At 37.9% G+C, this 16,037-nt stretch overlaps 1 protein-coding gene across 1 annotated transcript in view; it reads left to right on the top strand.

Moving 5' to 3' along the window:
* Window positions 1–16,037, top strand: part of EVC2 (EvC ciliary complex subunit 2) — a 194,199-nt gene that overhangs the window by 128,853 nt on the left and 49,309 nt on the right. The window contains 2 exon segments of the mRNA XM_020992259.2: window positions 4,677–4,881; window positions 11,165–11,287. Of these exon segments, the coding sequence (XP_020847918.1) occupies window positions 4,677–4,881; window positions 11,165–11,287 (328 nt within the window).

The following is a 16,037-nucleotide window of genomic DNA, read 5'->3' as shown; positions in this document are numbered from 1 at the left end:
ATTAATAAAATTTTGTTTATATGACTTTTATTTCATGATGTATATGTATGCTCCTCACTTACTCTTTGTAACAAGGAATAGAAAAGAAAGAGAAAAGGGTAATTCAGCAAAACCAACCAACACATTAACCATGTCTGACAGGATATGCAATGTTCCACACCTGTAGGTCCCCACTTCCACAAAGAAGAGAGGTTTGTTTTCTCCTCAACTCTCAGAGCCAAGCTTGATGATCATAATTACAGTGTTCAGTTTCATGTTTTGTTGTTGTTCTCTCGAAATATGTCGTTTTAATCATTGTGTCTGCTATTTTCTAGATTCTGCTTATTTCACTTTGCATTGAATTTTGTAAGTTGTTTCTATATTCATCATATACATTTTTTCTTATGGTAGTATTCCATTATATCCGTGTACTACAGTGTTTTACTATAATTTATTAATTATCTGGTAGCTAAGGGATGTACTGCGTAGAGTGCTGGGCCTACAGTCAGGAAGACTCATCTTTGTGAGTTCAAGTCCAGCCTCAGACACTTACTAGCTGTGTGACCCTGGGCAAGTCACTTAACCCTGTTTGCCTCAGTTTCTGCATCTGTAAAATGAGCAGGAGGAAGAAATGCCAAAGCACTCCAGTATCTTTGCCAAGAAAACTCCAAATGAGGTCATGAAGAATCAGACTGAACAACAACAAGAAATGTGCCAGGCTCTCTGATAGGCACAAGTGATACCAATACAAAGACCCAAAAATAAACAAATAAATAATGTAAGTTTTCCTTCCTCAAGGAGCTCACATTCTACTGGAAGTATAATTCTTAGTGGAAATAGGTGAACTTGCCTCTCACAGATATAGGTAGGAGATGTGCTCTTAACCAAGCAAGAAATATAGGTATTTACAAAAGACAAAATACATAACTTTGGTTGATTGAAAGTAAAAACCTTCAGCACATGCAACATTAATGCATGAAGAATAAGAAAGGAAGTGATTGAATGGGAGAAAAAATCTTTGTAACAAATTTCTCAGATAAAGAATTAATATCCAAGATATATATGTGTATATTGACTAAATATGTTCATATATACACATGCACATTATATACATATGTGTACATACATGTGACTACGTGTGTGTGCGTGTGTATGTATGTGTATATATATATGTCTATACACACAAACACAGAGTGTGTATAAGTAATAGCTATTCCTTAATAGATAAATGTTGTTGTTATTCAGTCACGTCCAACTCTTCATTGCCCCATTTGGGGTTTTCTTGGCAGAGATACTGGTTTATCATTTCCTTCCCCAGCTCCTCTTACAGATGAGGAAACTGAGGCAGATAGGCTTGATGATTTTTCTGAGGATCACACAGCTAGCAAAAATGTCTGAGGCTGGATTTTAATTCATGAAAATGAGTCTTCTTGACTCCAGGCCTGGTACTCTATCCACTATGTACTCTACCCTCTGTGCCATCTGGCTCTTCAAATAGAGGAGTGGTCAAAGTATATAAAAACAAACACTTCTCTAAGGAAGAATTGAAAAGTGTACACAGCCATATGAGAGGATGCTTCAAATCACAAATAGTAAGAGAAACGAAAATTAAAACAACCCTGAGGTTTCACTTCATGCTCTGGAAATCTGCAAAAAAAAATTTTTTTAAGACAGAAAAGACAGCATTCAATGTTAGAAGGGTTCTGGAAAGATAGACACTCTAATACATTGTTGGTGGAGCTGTGAAATGGTACAGCCATTTCGGAAAGTAATCTGGAATTGTGCAAATAAAATGATTAAAATGTCCATACCCTTTGAACCAGAGAATCTATTACTAGGCTTATACTTGAAGGAAGTCATCAGTATGACAGAACTCCCTATATACTCCAAAATACTTACAGCAGTATATTTATATACTTTCTGTGATAGCTAAGAATTGAAAATAAAATAGATGCCCATCATTTGGGGAATGGTTAAACAAATTGTGGTACATAGATGTTATGAAATATTGCTTTGCTATAAGAAATGTGTATGATGAAAACAGAGAAGCATGGATGTATATGAACTGATGCAGAATGAAGTAAGCAGGGCTAAGGAAAGAAAACACACAATAATTACAGCAATGCAAATGGAAAAAAAAACTATACACCAAAAAAAAAGGTAAATGCAACAGATTTATAAAGTTCAGGCATGACTAGAATGAAAAGATATTAGAAGACACTCCCAATTCACTCTTTCATGGATGTGGGAGGCTCAAAAGTATTATATGTTTTCAGTCTTTCTCAGTATATTGATCAGTTGTGCAAATTTTTTCCTATCAAAAATATTATTTAGTATATGGGGTGGCTTTCTAGGAGAGGTAATGGGAAGGAGAGGGACTCAGGATAAGCATGATGATGGAAGAAACAGAAGATAGCAATAAAAACTTATTAATAAAAAGAAAATGAGTGGGCTTAATTCTACTCTTTTTCCATAATGACTTAGCAGATCTTTCATTCTTAATAACAAGTAGTTTCTGAAAGTGAGGGGACTTACTAGAAATAACAATAATAATAATAATAAAAATTTTTTTAAAATACTAAAATAAAATTCCAGGGTTTCATAGAATACTTTGTAGGTTTGAAATGCTAAAATTTTACCTTTAAGACTTTAAAAATGTAGGTTATTGGTATGCTAGAAACAATATCATTTTGATAACAAGTGGTGAATTCTCTTCTCTTAGCTGAGAAGGATTTCAATCTTAAAAGCCACAGGACACAATTTACCTTCCTTTCGCTGAGTGGTCGTTTTCTATTTGTCCTGGATCTAAAATAGGAATGCTCTTGAGTTGAACTGTATCATGTAGTTGTCCCAGTATGAATTCATTTGCTTTTAAATACCACTTGCAGATTATTTCTGTCATACCTACCACCCAAGACATTAAAATTTTAAAATCACCTAAGGCCTTGGTGAAGACCCTGTACAATCTAATGTTTTAGGCACCAGAATCACAAAGAAGAAATCACTTGGTGTATAGGTTGACGTTCCCTTTGGGTGAGCAGATTGGTGAGAAAATAACAATGATTCATTACAGACTGAAACACTGTCTTTTTGGGGAGGTACAGCCATACAAGAGTTATCAGTTCCATGAGGCCTTGATACGTAGCACAGGCATCATGACGGTGCAAGAGAAAAAATGAATCACAGAGTTTTAAAGTTGGATGGAAACACAGTGCTCCCCCTGCCACCATCCAGCACAAGCCTGAAAGGAAGCCCTGCTCTAAGGTCATATGCTGGACCAGTTGCTGTCCAGCTTCTTTTGAAGTCCTTCAAGGAGATGGAAGCAGTCTACTACCTATTTCGGTAGCTCTAAGTATTAGGAAGTTTGTTTTTTTTGTCAAAAGCCAGTTACGTGCCTCTTTGCAAATGAGATAAATGTCACGAGGAAAAGGAATTCCACCTGTTGTGGAGTGAATGCTTCCTCATATAAAGTTCAGTTGGGAACCATCTGAGCATACTGCACACGGAGCTTGCTGATGGAAAGAACGCTGAATCCGAAGTCAGAAAAGTTCAGATTCTGCTTTTTTATAAACCAGCTGTGTGTCCTTGAGCGCTCACTTCTGATCTCTTGGCGTCTGTTACTTCGTCTGTAAAATAAGCGGGTTGGTAGATCTATGAATTGGTTCACCCATTCTGGAAAGCAAATAGGAACTATGTCCCCCACTTACTAAACTGTGTGTGCCCTTTGACCCAGCAATGCCACTTCTAGGATTGTACTCAAATTGATAAAAGAAAGAAGAAAAATACCCACATGTAAATAAACGTGCATACATACATACATACAAATATATGTATATATACATGTGTGCAGTACAAAGTGAATCATACAACACAGTTGCAGAGTTGGAAGCCATCTAGTCTACACACATGTGCACGTGTATATTAATATATGTGTACATACATATGTGTACATGTACATGTGTAGGACACGTTGTGTATCTACATGTTTGTATACCCACACATGCATTGTATACGTGTGTGTGTGTGTGTGTGTGTGTGTATGTATACACCCATGCATATGGACATGACCTGGATGAAGATACAGCAAGGGGACTGAGAAGGAGCAGTGAGGTAGGTAGAAAGAAAGCCAGGAAAGAGTAGTATCCCAAAAACCTAGAGTGAAAAGAGTTTCAAGGAGCAGAGGATGATCCACAGTGTGAAAGGTTGCAGTGAGAGTAACAAGGATGAGGACTGAGAAAAGGTCATTGTATGTGGCAATCAGGAGTTCATTGGTAACTTTGATGAGAGCAGTTTTGGTTGAATGATGCATTCTGAAGCCAGACTGTGAGGAATACAGGAGAGAGGGAGAGGAGAGGAAGTGGATACACCTATCACAGTCTTCTCAAGTTTAATGACAAAAGGCGGGAGAAACGTTGAATGAAAGTTAGCAGGGGTTGATGGAACAAGTGAGAGTTTTTTGAGGAGAGGATATGTTTATGGGCAGTAGGGAAGTAGCCAGTAAACAGGAGGAGATTGAAAATAGGAGAGGTAGTAGGAACGATAGAGCAGTCTGCTACAAGAGACAGGATGGAATGGCATCATTTGTATCTTTGCCTCCTGAGGAAACCTAGGAAGGCTGCATAGAAGAGGTGGCATCTCACATTCTAAACACGTGAAGAGTAAGTAGGATTTTAAAATCCTTTTCTTTGTTTCAACAGGAAGCTTCTGTGTTTGCCCCTTTCTTTATCTGAAGAAGAATTACTGAAAATGAGGCAGGAGTTTCACAGCTGCTTTGCTCAGATGGACAACAGCTTAGCCTTGCCTAAGATTCGGGCCCGGGTATTGCTGCAGAATTTCCAGTCAGATTGGAGAGAAGCTGAGTTCCTGAAAGTAGACCAAGCCTTCACAGCTCCAGATATTCAGGTAGGATGCTCCTAAAGGTTGATCTGTAGAGTTGCAGAGGCGTCAAAAGCATAGAAGATTGGAGCTGGAAAGGACATTAGCATATGGATTATAGAAAGTAGGAACTGGAAAAGACCTTAGAGCATAGATTGTTGGCGGTTGGATTGGACCTTAGGGATTACTAATTCCAACTCCTTTACTTTATAGGGGAGGAAATTTAGAGTTGGAGAGAAAACAGATTTGCCCAAGCTAATGGCAGCATTCATAATGGAAGCCAGCCCTTCTGATTAAGCAGTCAGATGCAACATATTGTAAAGTAGTACTACCATTGACTAGTATGTAAAGTGCTCTTGCAATCTGTCATTGAAGGTTAAATAAATGGTCAGAACACAAGAATGCAAGAGCAGACTGACTTTGAGGGGGATGAAAACAGCAAACAATGATACTAACAAATGATATTCACTCTGAAATGATATTAACAAATATAACAGGATAGATTTAGATAACTCTCATATTAAAAAAAACAACCTACAAATTGGATTATTTTTCAATGATTTGCAAAGGTTGAACCTGAAAAGATGAGAATAGTTTATGTGGTAGAAGAGGGGATAGTCAATGAAGCAAAGGACTGGGAGTCAGGAAACCTAGGTTCATCTCCGGCCTTTGTTGGGGGCTGTGTTACTAACTAACTAGCTGTGCATCCCTGGGTAAGTCATTGTGTATATACCTACATACACACATACAGATTTATGTATGTATGTATGTCTCTCTCTGTGTGTGTATACATATATATACACACACATATAAACATATGTGTGTATGTGTATATATGTACACAGAGACATACCTACGTACACATATCACACATATATACTCACTATACATATATTATGTGTATATGTATGTGTATTACTTTGTAAACCTTAAATCTCTACATAAGTACTAGCATTATTATTAATTTCCCTGAACTTTAATTAATAAGGATGCATTTTTCCATTTAATTGCAAAATACTATTTGTGGAAAGACTAGGAAAGGATTAAGGCCCAGTTAAAGTGCCCAAAATATGAGGAGAGAGCCTCTTTACTGAGGGATCAAAAAATTTTGTGTGGGGGAGGGGGAACTTGAATGGGGAATTCTTCAATAGACAGAAGGGGGAACAGGGAAGAGTCTGCTCCTGGTTTGGGAGATGTTATGAACAAAAGCTAGGATGTGATAGCTGGACTATAATTAGAGATGACAAACTCTACTTTGGCTGCAACATAGAGAATATGACAAAAAAAATAGTGTGAGGTAAATATGAAATTGGATGAGTTTCATTCTTTTATTCAGAAGTCAACTGTAAAGGGCCTATTATATGAAGAACACTTTAGTGCTGAGTTTTAGAGTTGGACTTTTAGAGACAGTTAGGAATTGTATCATCATGTCCCCAAATCCTAACTGCATGCCTGTGGTGAAGTAGTTGCAGAGGGACTTTTTTTTTTAAATTTAATTGAATCAATCAAAAAGCATTTCAAGTGCCTTTTATGACCCATGCGTTGTGCTAGGAGCTGGGGAAACAATGATAAACATGGAAGAGTTCCTATTCTCAAGAAATTTCTATTCTAGCTTATATTTGAGAAGGAGGGAAAAAGGAGAGAAAAAAATTGCATGTAAGACTATACTAGCTCTATGTATTTAATCAACTGATTAAAAAAATAACTCTCAGGTCCCCAGTTTAATAGCCCCTGAACTAGATGGACTGAAGTGCCCTTCCATTCTGCGAAATTGTGAAAAATCATTTGAAGGTGATAGAAATGTCTGTGCTCAGTTCCCATCTGTTTTCTCAGCTTTTGAGATAACCTCATCATATCAGAAGTTTTCAAAGTTCAGAATTTTAAATAATCTTAAAGTGCTCTTGTTTCCAGTGCAAAACCATTTGCCGGCTCTTATGATGGAACAGATGCTGTCTTTTCCCTTCTTCATCCGTTGTATTCTCAGGACAAAAATGCAAAAGTAAATTGTGATTTGGTTGTCCAGGAGGATGTCTTACATATGTTATCACAGCTCATTTATGATTCACAGACTGCCTCAAGAATATGTAAAATGAGGGTCATTTTAAATTGGGAATCATACCTTGTAGCCAATTTATGGACATTGAGAATTACTTTCAAAAAAAAATGTGGAACCTAGGAATATCTCATCTATTAATACATCTTCTAAGTAAGGAATATTAGCTGAAGGTCAGAAATGAGTTGACTTTTCCAAGTAATGAGGTCAAAGTTGACATTAAGTTCCATTAAAATAATTCTCTGATGCCTCGCAAAGACTGGGCCAGTCGCGCTGTCCACTTCATACATATGAACTCCTCTAAGACTTCTCTAGGTTCAACGTCCCTAGTTCTTTCATATGGCAGGAATTGAGGGCGCTTCACCATCTTGGTTGCCCTCCTCTGGGTAATCTTCAGCTTTTCAATATCGTCCCTAACATGCGGTGCTTAAAATTGAATAAAATCCAAGCATGGTCTCTGACCAAGGGAAATAGAGTACAGCGGAATTATGATGTTCTCATTCCAGTATGCTCTACTCCTCGATGCTGCCCAACTGCCACCTCACACTATTAACTCATATTCAATTAAAGTCCGCTCAAACTACCGTATTATTCTTTGAGTCAACTGTGTCTTTGATTCATGTGAGATCATGGTGTTCCAACTGAAGACATTGTGCATTGTGGATAGAGAGTTGAATGTGGAGTCAGGGTGACCTTTGGGTACAAATTCTGCCCCCTGAAACTTACTAGCTATGTGACCCGGGGCCAATTACTTAACTTATCTGAGCTTCAGTTTCCTCATTTATAAAATGAGGGGATTGGACTGGATGGGTTTTTTTGTGTTTGTTTGTTTTTGGTTTTTTAGGCAATTGGGGTTAAGTGACTTGCCCAGGATCACACAGCTAGTAAGTATCAAGTGTTTGGTCTGAGGCCAGATTTGAACTCAAGTCCTCCTGACTTCAGGGCTGGTGCTCTATCCACTGTGCCACCTAGCTGCCCCTTGGATGGTTTTTAAAGGCCCTTCCTGTTCCAAATCTAAGATGCCATGATTTTTTTTTTTTGTGAACTGTCTACTAACCACACCTCTTCCATCTTATATTTGTGGAGTCTAATTATAGAATCCCAGTAAGACTTTACACTTGTCCTATTAATTTTCATATTTTAAAAAAGTTTAGTCCAGTTGGGGTCTTTCTGAAATGCATAATCCTTTCCTGCTCTTTCTACAAATAGTATTTTGCAATTAGATGGAAAAAAGCAGCAAATGGATTTTGGCTCCAAAGGGTTTGATTTAATTCAGTAAACATTTATAAAGGGAGGAAATACAGTAGAATTGAGAAAGTGTTGGCTCTCCAGTCAGGTGTGAATTTGAATCCTGGCCATTAGTTAGTACCTTCATGACCTTGAATAACTCTTTTTAATACAGTTGAGCTTTAGTTTTCTCTGTAAAACTGAATAGTTGAACTAGATCATCTCCAAGATCACTTTTATTTCTAAAATGATAATCCAGGGTACCTAACTCTGTTTGGTATGGGAGACACAGAGATGAAATAAAATAGAGGTGCTTTGAAGCTTAACAGTTAATAGGCTTGATAAGGAATAAAAACAGATAACTATTATGTGAGGATAGGAAGTTAGAAATAAAGAGAGTTCCAAAATATGAAAAGAAAAACTCTTTGCTGAGGGATCATAAAAGTTTGCATGAGGGGAGGGGGAACTTGAGTGGGGCCTTCTTCTATAGGCAGAAGGGGGAACAGGGCAGAGTCCAGTGCTGGTTTGGGAGATGTTATGAGCAAAAGCTAGGAGACGATACCCGGCCTGTGATTAGAGTATGTGAACAAAAAATAGCATGAGATAAGTATGGAAACATTGGAGCCAGTATGCCAGGATAAGGAATTAATATTTAGGCAATGAGGAGCTATTAAAGTCCCCCCTTTTTAAGTAAAGGAGAATTATATTCAGAGTAGTGCATCATTTAAAGAAGAGGGAAGATATTAGAGACTGAAGGAGCACTTAGGAGGCTATTACAATAGGTGAAAGGTGATGAGAGCCTTAACCAGAGTAATGGCCTGTAAGTGGAAAGAAGGGAACAGATGTTAGAGATATTTTGGAGATAGAATCAACAGTACTTGAATGTTGATGGACAGTCAAGTAGAAGCAAAAGTCCAAGACCAAGCTGGCTGTAACTAGCATCTGAAGCAAATAAATTAGGAGGGGCAAGCCTAAGGGGATAGGTAGGAAATGAGGAGCTAATTTTTGGATATGTGTTTTGAGATCTCCATCAAAAATCCAGGTTGGCGTTCTGAGAGAAATTGTCACTAGATATATAGTTTGGGGATTCATATGCATAGAAGTGGTCATTGAAGCCAGATGAGCAGAAGAGATGACCAAGATGGAATAAAAATGGAGTCTTAAAAATGTTTTCCTGAATTCTGCTGCTAGAATACTTGAGAGGTGGGAGGGAAAAAAATGAAATGGTGGAAGAGAGAAAAGGTGGAGTCAAGCACTCAAGGGAACTGGGATAGAACAACATCACAGAAAACTGAGGGGAAGAGAGTATCAAGAACAAGGGGTTGATCAACATTGTGAAATGCTGTGGAAAGGTCAAAGATAATGAAGAATAAGAAACTATCAATGAACTTGATAATTAAGAGGCTCTTACCTTGAATAAAGATGTTTTGGAAGAGGAGTGGGGATAGAATCCATATTGTAAGGGGTTAAGTGGGTAATTTAATGATGATATAGATTTAAGACAAGGATTGCAATCTATTTTTTCTATGAATTCAGCTGTGAAAGGGAGGAGAGGTAGAAAGGAGAGCTATGATGTTTTATGTTTGTTCATGGTGATGATATGGTCACTATAAATGGTTAACTGACCATGTCATGAGCCAAGTGGCCCAAGGAGCCAATGCTTTAGAGGAAAAAGGGATTAAAGGAGGAGATATTGATAATACTGAAAAAAGAATAGGTTTCTTTGGAAGGTAATGATTTCCCCATCACTGGAGGTTATCAAGTAGAGGTTAATGGATCACTTGGTGGGAAAGTTGTGAGATTCTTGTTCAGATGGGTTAATCTGAATGATGTCTGAGATCCCATCCTCTTCTGAGATTCTATGATCCTGATTCTGAGAGAGGTGAATATTGTTGGGTCAATTACCTGTAAGAGATGAGAATAAATCAGACATAGATAGAAAGACTACCCTTGGCAAAGAGGAAGGCCACTTTTTTCTCTGAGACCCAAAGAAAGGAAGAGATAATGAATAAGAGCACAAGAAAGTTTAGGAGAGTGGAAGAGAGAAGTTGAAATACTGCATGTCAGAAAACCTCAATCTTCTCAGCAAAGTAGGAGGCAAAATCAATTTATGGGAATGAAGTAGTAAGGGGTAAAATAGGGTCCTAGTGAGGAGAAGGTACGGAATAACTGCTGAGATACTTCAGGGAAGGTGATAATGAGTTTAAAAAGAGCTGAATGAAAACAGGTTACTTCCAGCAGTGATGGCTCTGATGTAAATTTGAGATGGATCCAGTCATCATAGCTTCATTTGGGAAATTGAGAGTAGGGTTGGAGTGAATGAATGATGGGAATTATGTAGGTTTTAGCCAGTAGTAGTAATAGTAGTAGTAGTAGTGGTGGTGGTGGTGGTGGTGGTGGTGGTGGTGGCAGTGGTGGTGGAGGAGGAGGACGTGGAGAAGGAAGAAGAGGTGGTGGTGGTAGTGGTGGTATTAGTGGTAGTGGCACCAGTAGTAGCAATAGTAACATCATTAGTATTATACAATTTTTTTTGAAATAGCTGGCATTTATACATCACTTTAAGGTTTGCATAGTACTTCACAAATATCATCTCATTTGATCCTCATAATAACTCTGAGAAATAGCTGCTGTTATTATCCATGTTTCTGATGAAGAAACTGAAGTTGACAGAAGTTAAAAACATGCCCAAGGTCACATAGCTAGTAGGTATCTGAGGCTGTTTGCATTCAGATCTTGCTAGCTTCAAGTCCAGTAGTTCATCCATTGAGCCACCTCTTCCCATGCCTCTTGGTGTGGAGATGACCCAGGACGATCAAAGGCTATACCAATAGAATGAAAACTTGAGCAGTTCCTAACAACTTTGAAGGACTTTGACTCTGGGTTTGGGGCTCAAATGGTGTCTATCATCCCAGGTCCAAGTCCAGTATCTTTTCACTGGGTGGTACAAGGGATTCCAAAGATAAGAGATTGGTGAACTTTCTGTCCATGGTTCTTTATTGTTCAATATTATTTCTGAATGATATTTTGTAGCAACAATCAAAAGTCAAAAAGCAACGTGCCAAGAACAAAAGGAAGGTAGACATTTTGAAGAAATGTGTGGAAGACAAAATTCACATCTTTGCAGAACAGGCCAGTGAGGACCTCCTCGAGAAGGTAAGTAGAAATCTCTTCTGGATATATTCCTCTTCTCATATAAGATGACCAATATTAAATAGCTCAAAAAATCATAGCAACTACTTTCTCTCCTTTGCTCTTTTCATTTGTGGCTCAGGTTTTACGCTGATTTTATATTTCTCTCTATATACATTTCCAAAATGGGAAGTAGGTTGTGTTAAAGTGGAAAAACCATTGGACCTGAAATCATGAAAATTAGGTTCTAGTCTCCTATATACAACTAATAAAAGTTGTGACTGTGGGAAAGTCATTTCTCCTGCTCTGAGGTTCATTTTCCTCATGGGTGACGATGATTATAATATTAACTTATGTTTACAGAATGATAAGCATTTTTCCTATTAGATGAGGAAACTGAAGCCAAAAAAAGTGAAAAGATTTCCTCAAGTTTGTGCAGCTACTATGTCAGTGTCAAGATTTTTAACTCTGATCTCCTGATTTCAAATCCTGTGTTTATCTCCTACTCCCCTGAATAGGACTAGATGGTCTTTTATGATATTTTACTGCTGGGATAGAGAGAAAAGAAAGTAAAGGTGCATAAAACTTTTACATCAAAGACCTTGCTCCTTCAAGATGATGAATGAAACAATCATGATTTCTCCCCTCTTCCTTCTGCTGGATTCCTGTCTTTTAGCATACACTTTTTGGCTTCTCCCCAGCTCCTGGTCTCTGCCACAAGCTGGGGCCCTGACTTTGTCATGCACAAAGTACATAAGGGAGTATCTAGACAAGTGACCTGGCAGCTGGACAGTTTGAGTTAGGAAACACTGTCCTATAAAGACTTCTTCAGTGCCAACCTTTAATAACTGATGCTGTGAATTGCCTCCAAATGATGTGTGGACCCCTAAGGCCTTGCTTAGTCTGGCTTCTTATCTACCCTTCCAGCCTTATTTCATAATGTTTTCCACCAAAAGGGGCAGCTAGTGGACAGAGCAGTGGACTTGGAGTCAGAAACACCTGGGTTCAAATCTGGCCTTAGACGTTTACTTAGCTGTGTGACCCTGGGCAAGTCATTTAACCTTTCTCTCTTAATTTCTTCATCTATAAAATGGGAAGAATAACCTTCTGGGGATTATTGGGGGGATAAAATGAGATAATATTTGAAAAATACTTAGCACAGTGCCTGGCACCTATTAGGTACTTAGTAAATGCTTATTAAAATTTTAAAATAAAAAAAATAGAATTAAAACCAAGAAAGAACTGTCTCCCAGACCAAGTAACTAGAGCATCATACAAGTTCCAGTTCCCACTGTCTCTGCAGTCTCTCAGAAAACCGAATTCTTTTTCCACTCTTAGATTTTGTATCTTCAGGGTCTATCTTGCGGTTGGGGTGGAGTCAATTAGTCATTGAACATTCTCCAGAATATGATATTTAATCTCCTCTGCCTCAGCCAAGTTGTGACAGCAAAACAAACCCCAAACATATGTCTCACATCGTGTGATTCTTCAAGTCCATGTAAATTAAATTGAAAACCAAAGCCCATCCGTGTCCACACTTGTGGGTATTCCCTGCTGTAATTGGTTTGATCTGGCTGGCTGCTTTTTTCCCTCAAGATCTCTTTGTTATTCTCTGAAGGGGAACATTTGTAACAACACATGAAGGAATTTTTCTTGTTCTAATCAGGGTGTTGTCTGGCTTTTATTATTACATTTTATAATTGCAGAGCAACTTGACAACAATTCTGTTAGTGGGTATCTCTCCACCTTCTTGATCTTTGTACTCAGTTTTAAAAGCTGAAGCTCCTATTAGGAACTGCAATGGAGGACTGAAAAGACATAATTCCATGCATACCAGTACTGCTGTTTGATTTCTGACCATAACCCCCTACCATTTTTAGGGGTCTTAGACAATGAAAGTCGATAGTGATTTTTTTTCCCTTTATACAGGTGAGAAAACTTAAGAATAGAGAGGCAGGTGATTACCTAGCAAGAGGATGTTGAAAAGCAGACCAAAATCAGACTTTGAAATCAAACTTTGAAACCTAGTGCTGGGCCTGGAGGCAGGAGGACTTATCTTCCTGAGTTCAAATCTGGCCTCAGATACTTAATAGCTGTGTGACCCTGGGCAAATTACTTAACCCTATTTGCCTCAGTTTCCTCATCTGTAAAATGAGCTGGAGAAGGAAGTGGCAAAGCACTTCAGTATCTTTGCCAGGAAAACCCCAAATGGGCTCACGATGAGTCAGACACAATTGAAAAAACCACTGACCCCTTTTGGACCCTAATCCCACTCAAAATCATAACATCATAGATTGTTTGAGCTCGGTGAAAGAGACATGTTTAATGGCAGATACATGTCAGGAAGATAGAGGATGTCAAGTTGGAAGAGATCTTAAAGATAGTCTAGTCCAGTGGGGTCAAATAGGTGGCATACTGATTTAGAAAACCACAAATTAACATTATCTATGTTCTGTTGTATTTATATTTATTTTATTACATTTTGATCCAGTTCTGCACCTCTGCCCAATCCACTCATTTTACAGATGAGAAAACCGAGATTGAGAGAGGTTACTTGCCCAAGGTCACATAGCTAGTAAAGTGTCATAGCCAGGACTTAAACCTAGATCTTATGACTCCAAATCTGCTGTGCTTTATACTACCTAATTCTCCTTCTATGTGTGTTTTTCCCTACATGAAAATAACTTTAAATTTATCAATATTACCTTAACAAAATTAATCAGAGACAGAGTGCTGTTTAAAAAAAAATTGTCCCTTTTTATGGTTACAAAGGCCTGGGAACAAAGTAGTCACATCAACTAGAGAATGGCAGAAGAAACTTTGGTATGTAAATGGAATGGACTATTCTTATGCAATAATACATGATGATATGAGGAATTCAGAGAAATTAACCAATCAGAAACATTTATGAAGTGCCTGCTGTAAGCCAGACACTGGGCAGAATGCTGGGAACATCTTTGAAAAAAAGATAGTTCCTGCCCTCAAAGAGCTAAATTCTACTGAAAGGATACAACATGTTCATAAATAAGTAAATATAGGCTACTATAAAACAAAATATGCAGTAATAGGGTGGGGGAGGATGGCAAGGAATACTAAAACAGCAGGGACTAGAAGCTTTGAGGGGAGCTAAGGAAACCAAGAGGTAGAGGGAAGCATTCCATGCATGACAGATAGCTTTTCCAAAAGTGTGGAGGCAATAATTGGAATCTCATGTATAGGATCTATATATAATAGGGCAGTCGCCTGGAGCACATAAAATGTGAAGTCAAGTAACCTATTATCAGTCCAGAGAGTTAGCCTAAACCAGACTATGAAATGCTAAAGGATGAACAGAGGAATTTTTATCTTATCCTAAAGGCCCCCAAAGCTTATCTAATAGAACAGTGACAGACATGGTCAGACCAATACTGTAGGAATATCACTTTGACAGTTCTGTGAAGGATAGATTAGAAAGGGGTTAAATTGGATGGAGAAGATGAATGAGGAGGTTATTGCAGTGTATTAGGTAAAAAGTGATGAGTGTCTGGAATAGAGTAGATGTGGTATACGGTAATCAGAAGGGAATGCATGTGAGAGATATTGAGCAAGTGGAATTGACAAATGATGGCATCTCATTGGAGTAGTGATGAATGAGGAGAAAGAGTTGAGGATGCTTTAGATGGTGAACTCTTTAATGGAAATAGGGAAATGAAAAAATGGAGTGGGTTTGTGGAAAAGATAATTTCTGTTTTGGACATGTTCAGTTTTGAATGCCTATGGGACAGCTAGGTAGAAGTGTCCAGAAGGCACTTGGTGATACTCTCCTGAAAATCACGAGAGAGATGAAAAACTGGATCTGTAGATTTTAGAGTCATCTGCAAAGAGATGCTGGTTGAATTCATGGTTTCTGACGATATATGTGAACTGATGCAGAGTGAAATAAGACTAAAAAGAATAATGTACAGAAGAGCTGGGGCACTCTATATGAGATGATCACTAAAAAGAACTCTGAGTACTGGAAAAATCAATGTTAATCTCAGATAAAAGATAATAATGATGTTGAAAATGAGAATGAGAATGATAGCTTGTGTTTGTATAATACTCTATGGTTTACAAAACACCTTGGAAGTATTATCTTGTTTTACCCTCACAACCACCCTGGGAGTTACCATCATAATACTATTACATATTATATTTTTATATATTATGTTCTGTTATTGAACATAATAATGTTTTATGTAATAATATTTTATCATAAAAGGTGCTATTATTATCCCCACTTTGTACATGAGGAATGTGAGACAGAAGGAGGTTAAACGGCTTGTTTGGAGTCACACATCTAGTTGGCATCTGGAACTGGATTGAAACTCAGATCTTGCCGATTCTGGGTGAAGCCTCCAGAATTTCTCTCTTCTCAGCACAACTGTATACAGAACCCTGTATATATTGCCAGACAGGGTCATTGTATTGGGTGATTTTGTTTATCAAATTTTCTTTGTTTGAAGGAAGAGTTTAAATTTATGGGGTGGGGTGGGGCATGGAAGATAGAAAGTAGGATAGTATTTCAAGAAATGACATATATAAAAACAAAGGGTGACAACCAAAAAAGAAACTTTTTTTTTAAATGAAGAGAAACTAATGTGGTCAACTGTGTGTGCTTCCTTTCCTCTGTGCATAATGTAGAAGTCATGAAAGCAGCCAAGTATAAAGTGGTATGCAATGAAAGCCTTACTTGTCAGTGACCTTTAATGACAGGCCATCTTTGAAAGACTATCCTTTCACATTGATGAATGCC

Source organism: Phascolarctos cinereus, unplaced genomic scaffold (assembly GCF_003287225.1).
Source record: "Phascolarctos cinereus isolate Bilbo 61053 unplaced genomic scaffold, phaCin_HiC Scaffold_9;HRSCAF=440, whole genome shotgun sequence".
Taxonomy (NCBI): domain Eukaryota; kingdom Metazoa; phylum Chordata; class Mammalia; order Diprotodontia; family Phascolarctidae; genus Phascolarctos; species Phascolarctos cinereus.
This window is presented reverse-complemented; position numbering and strand designations above follow the sequence as displayed.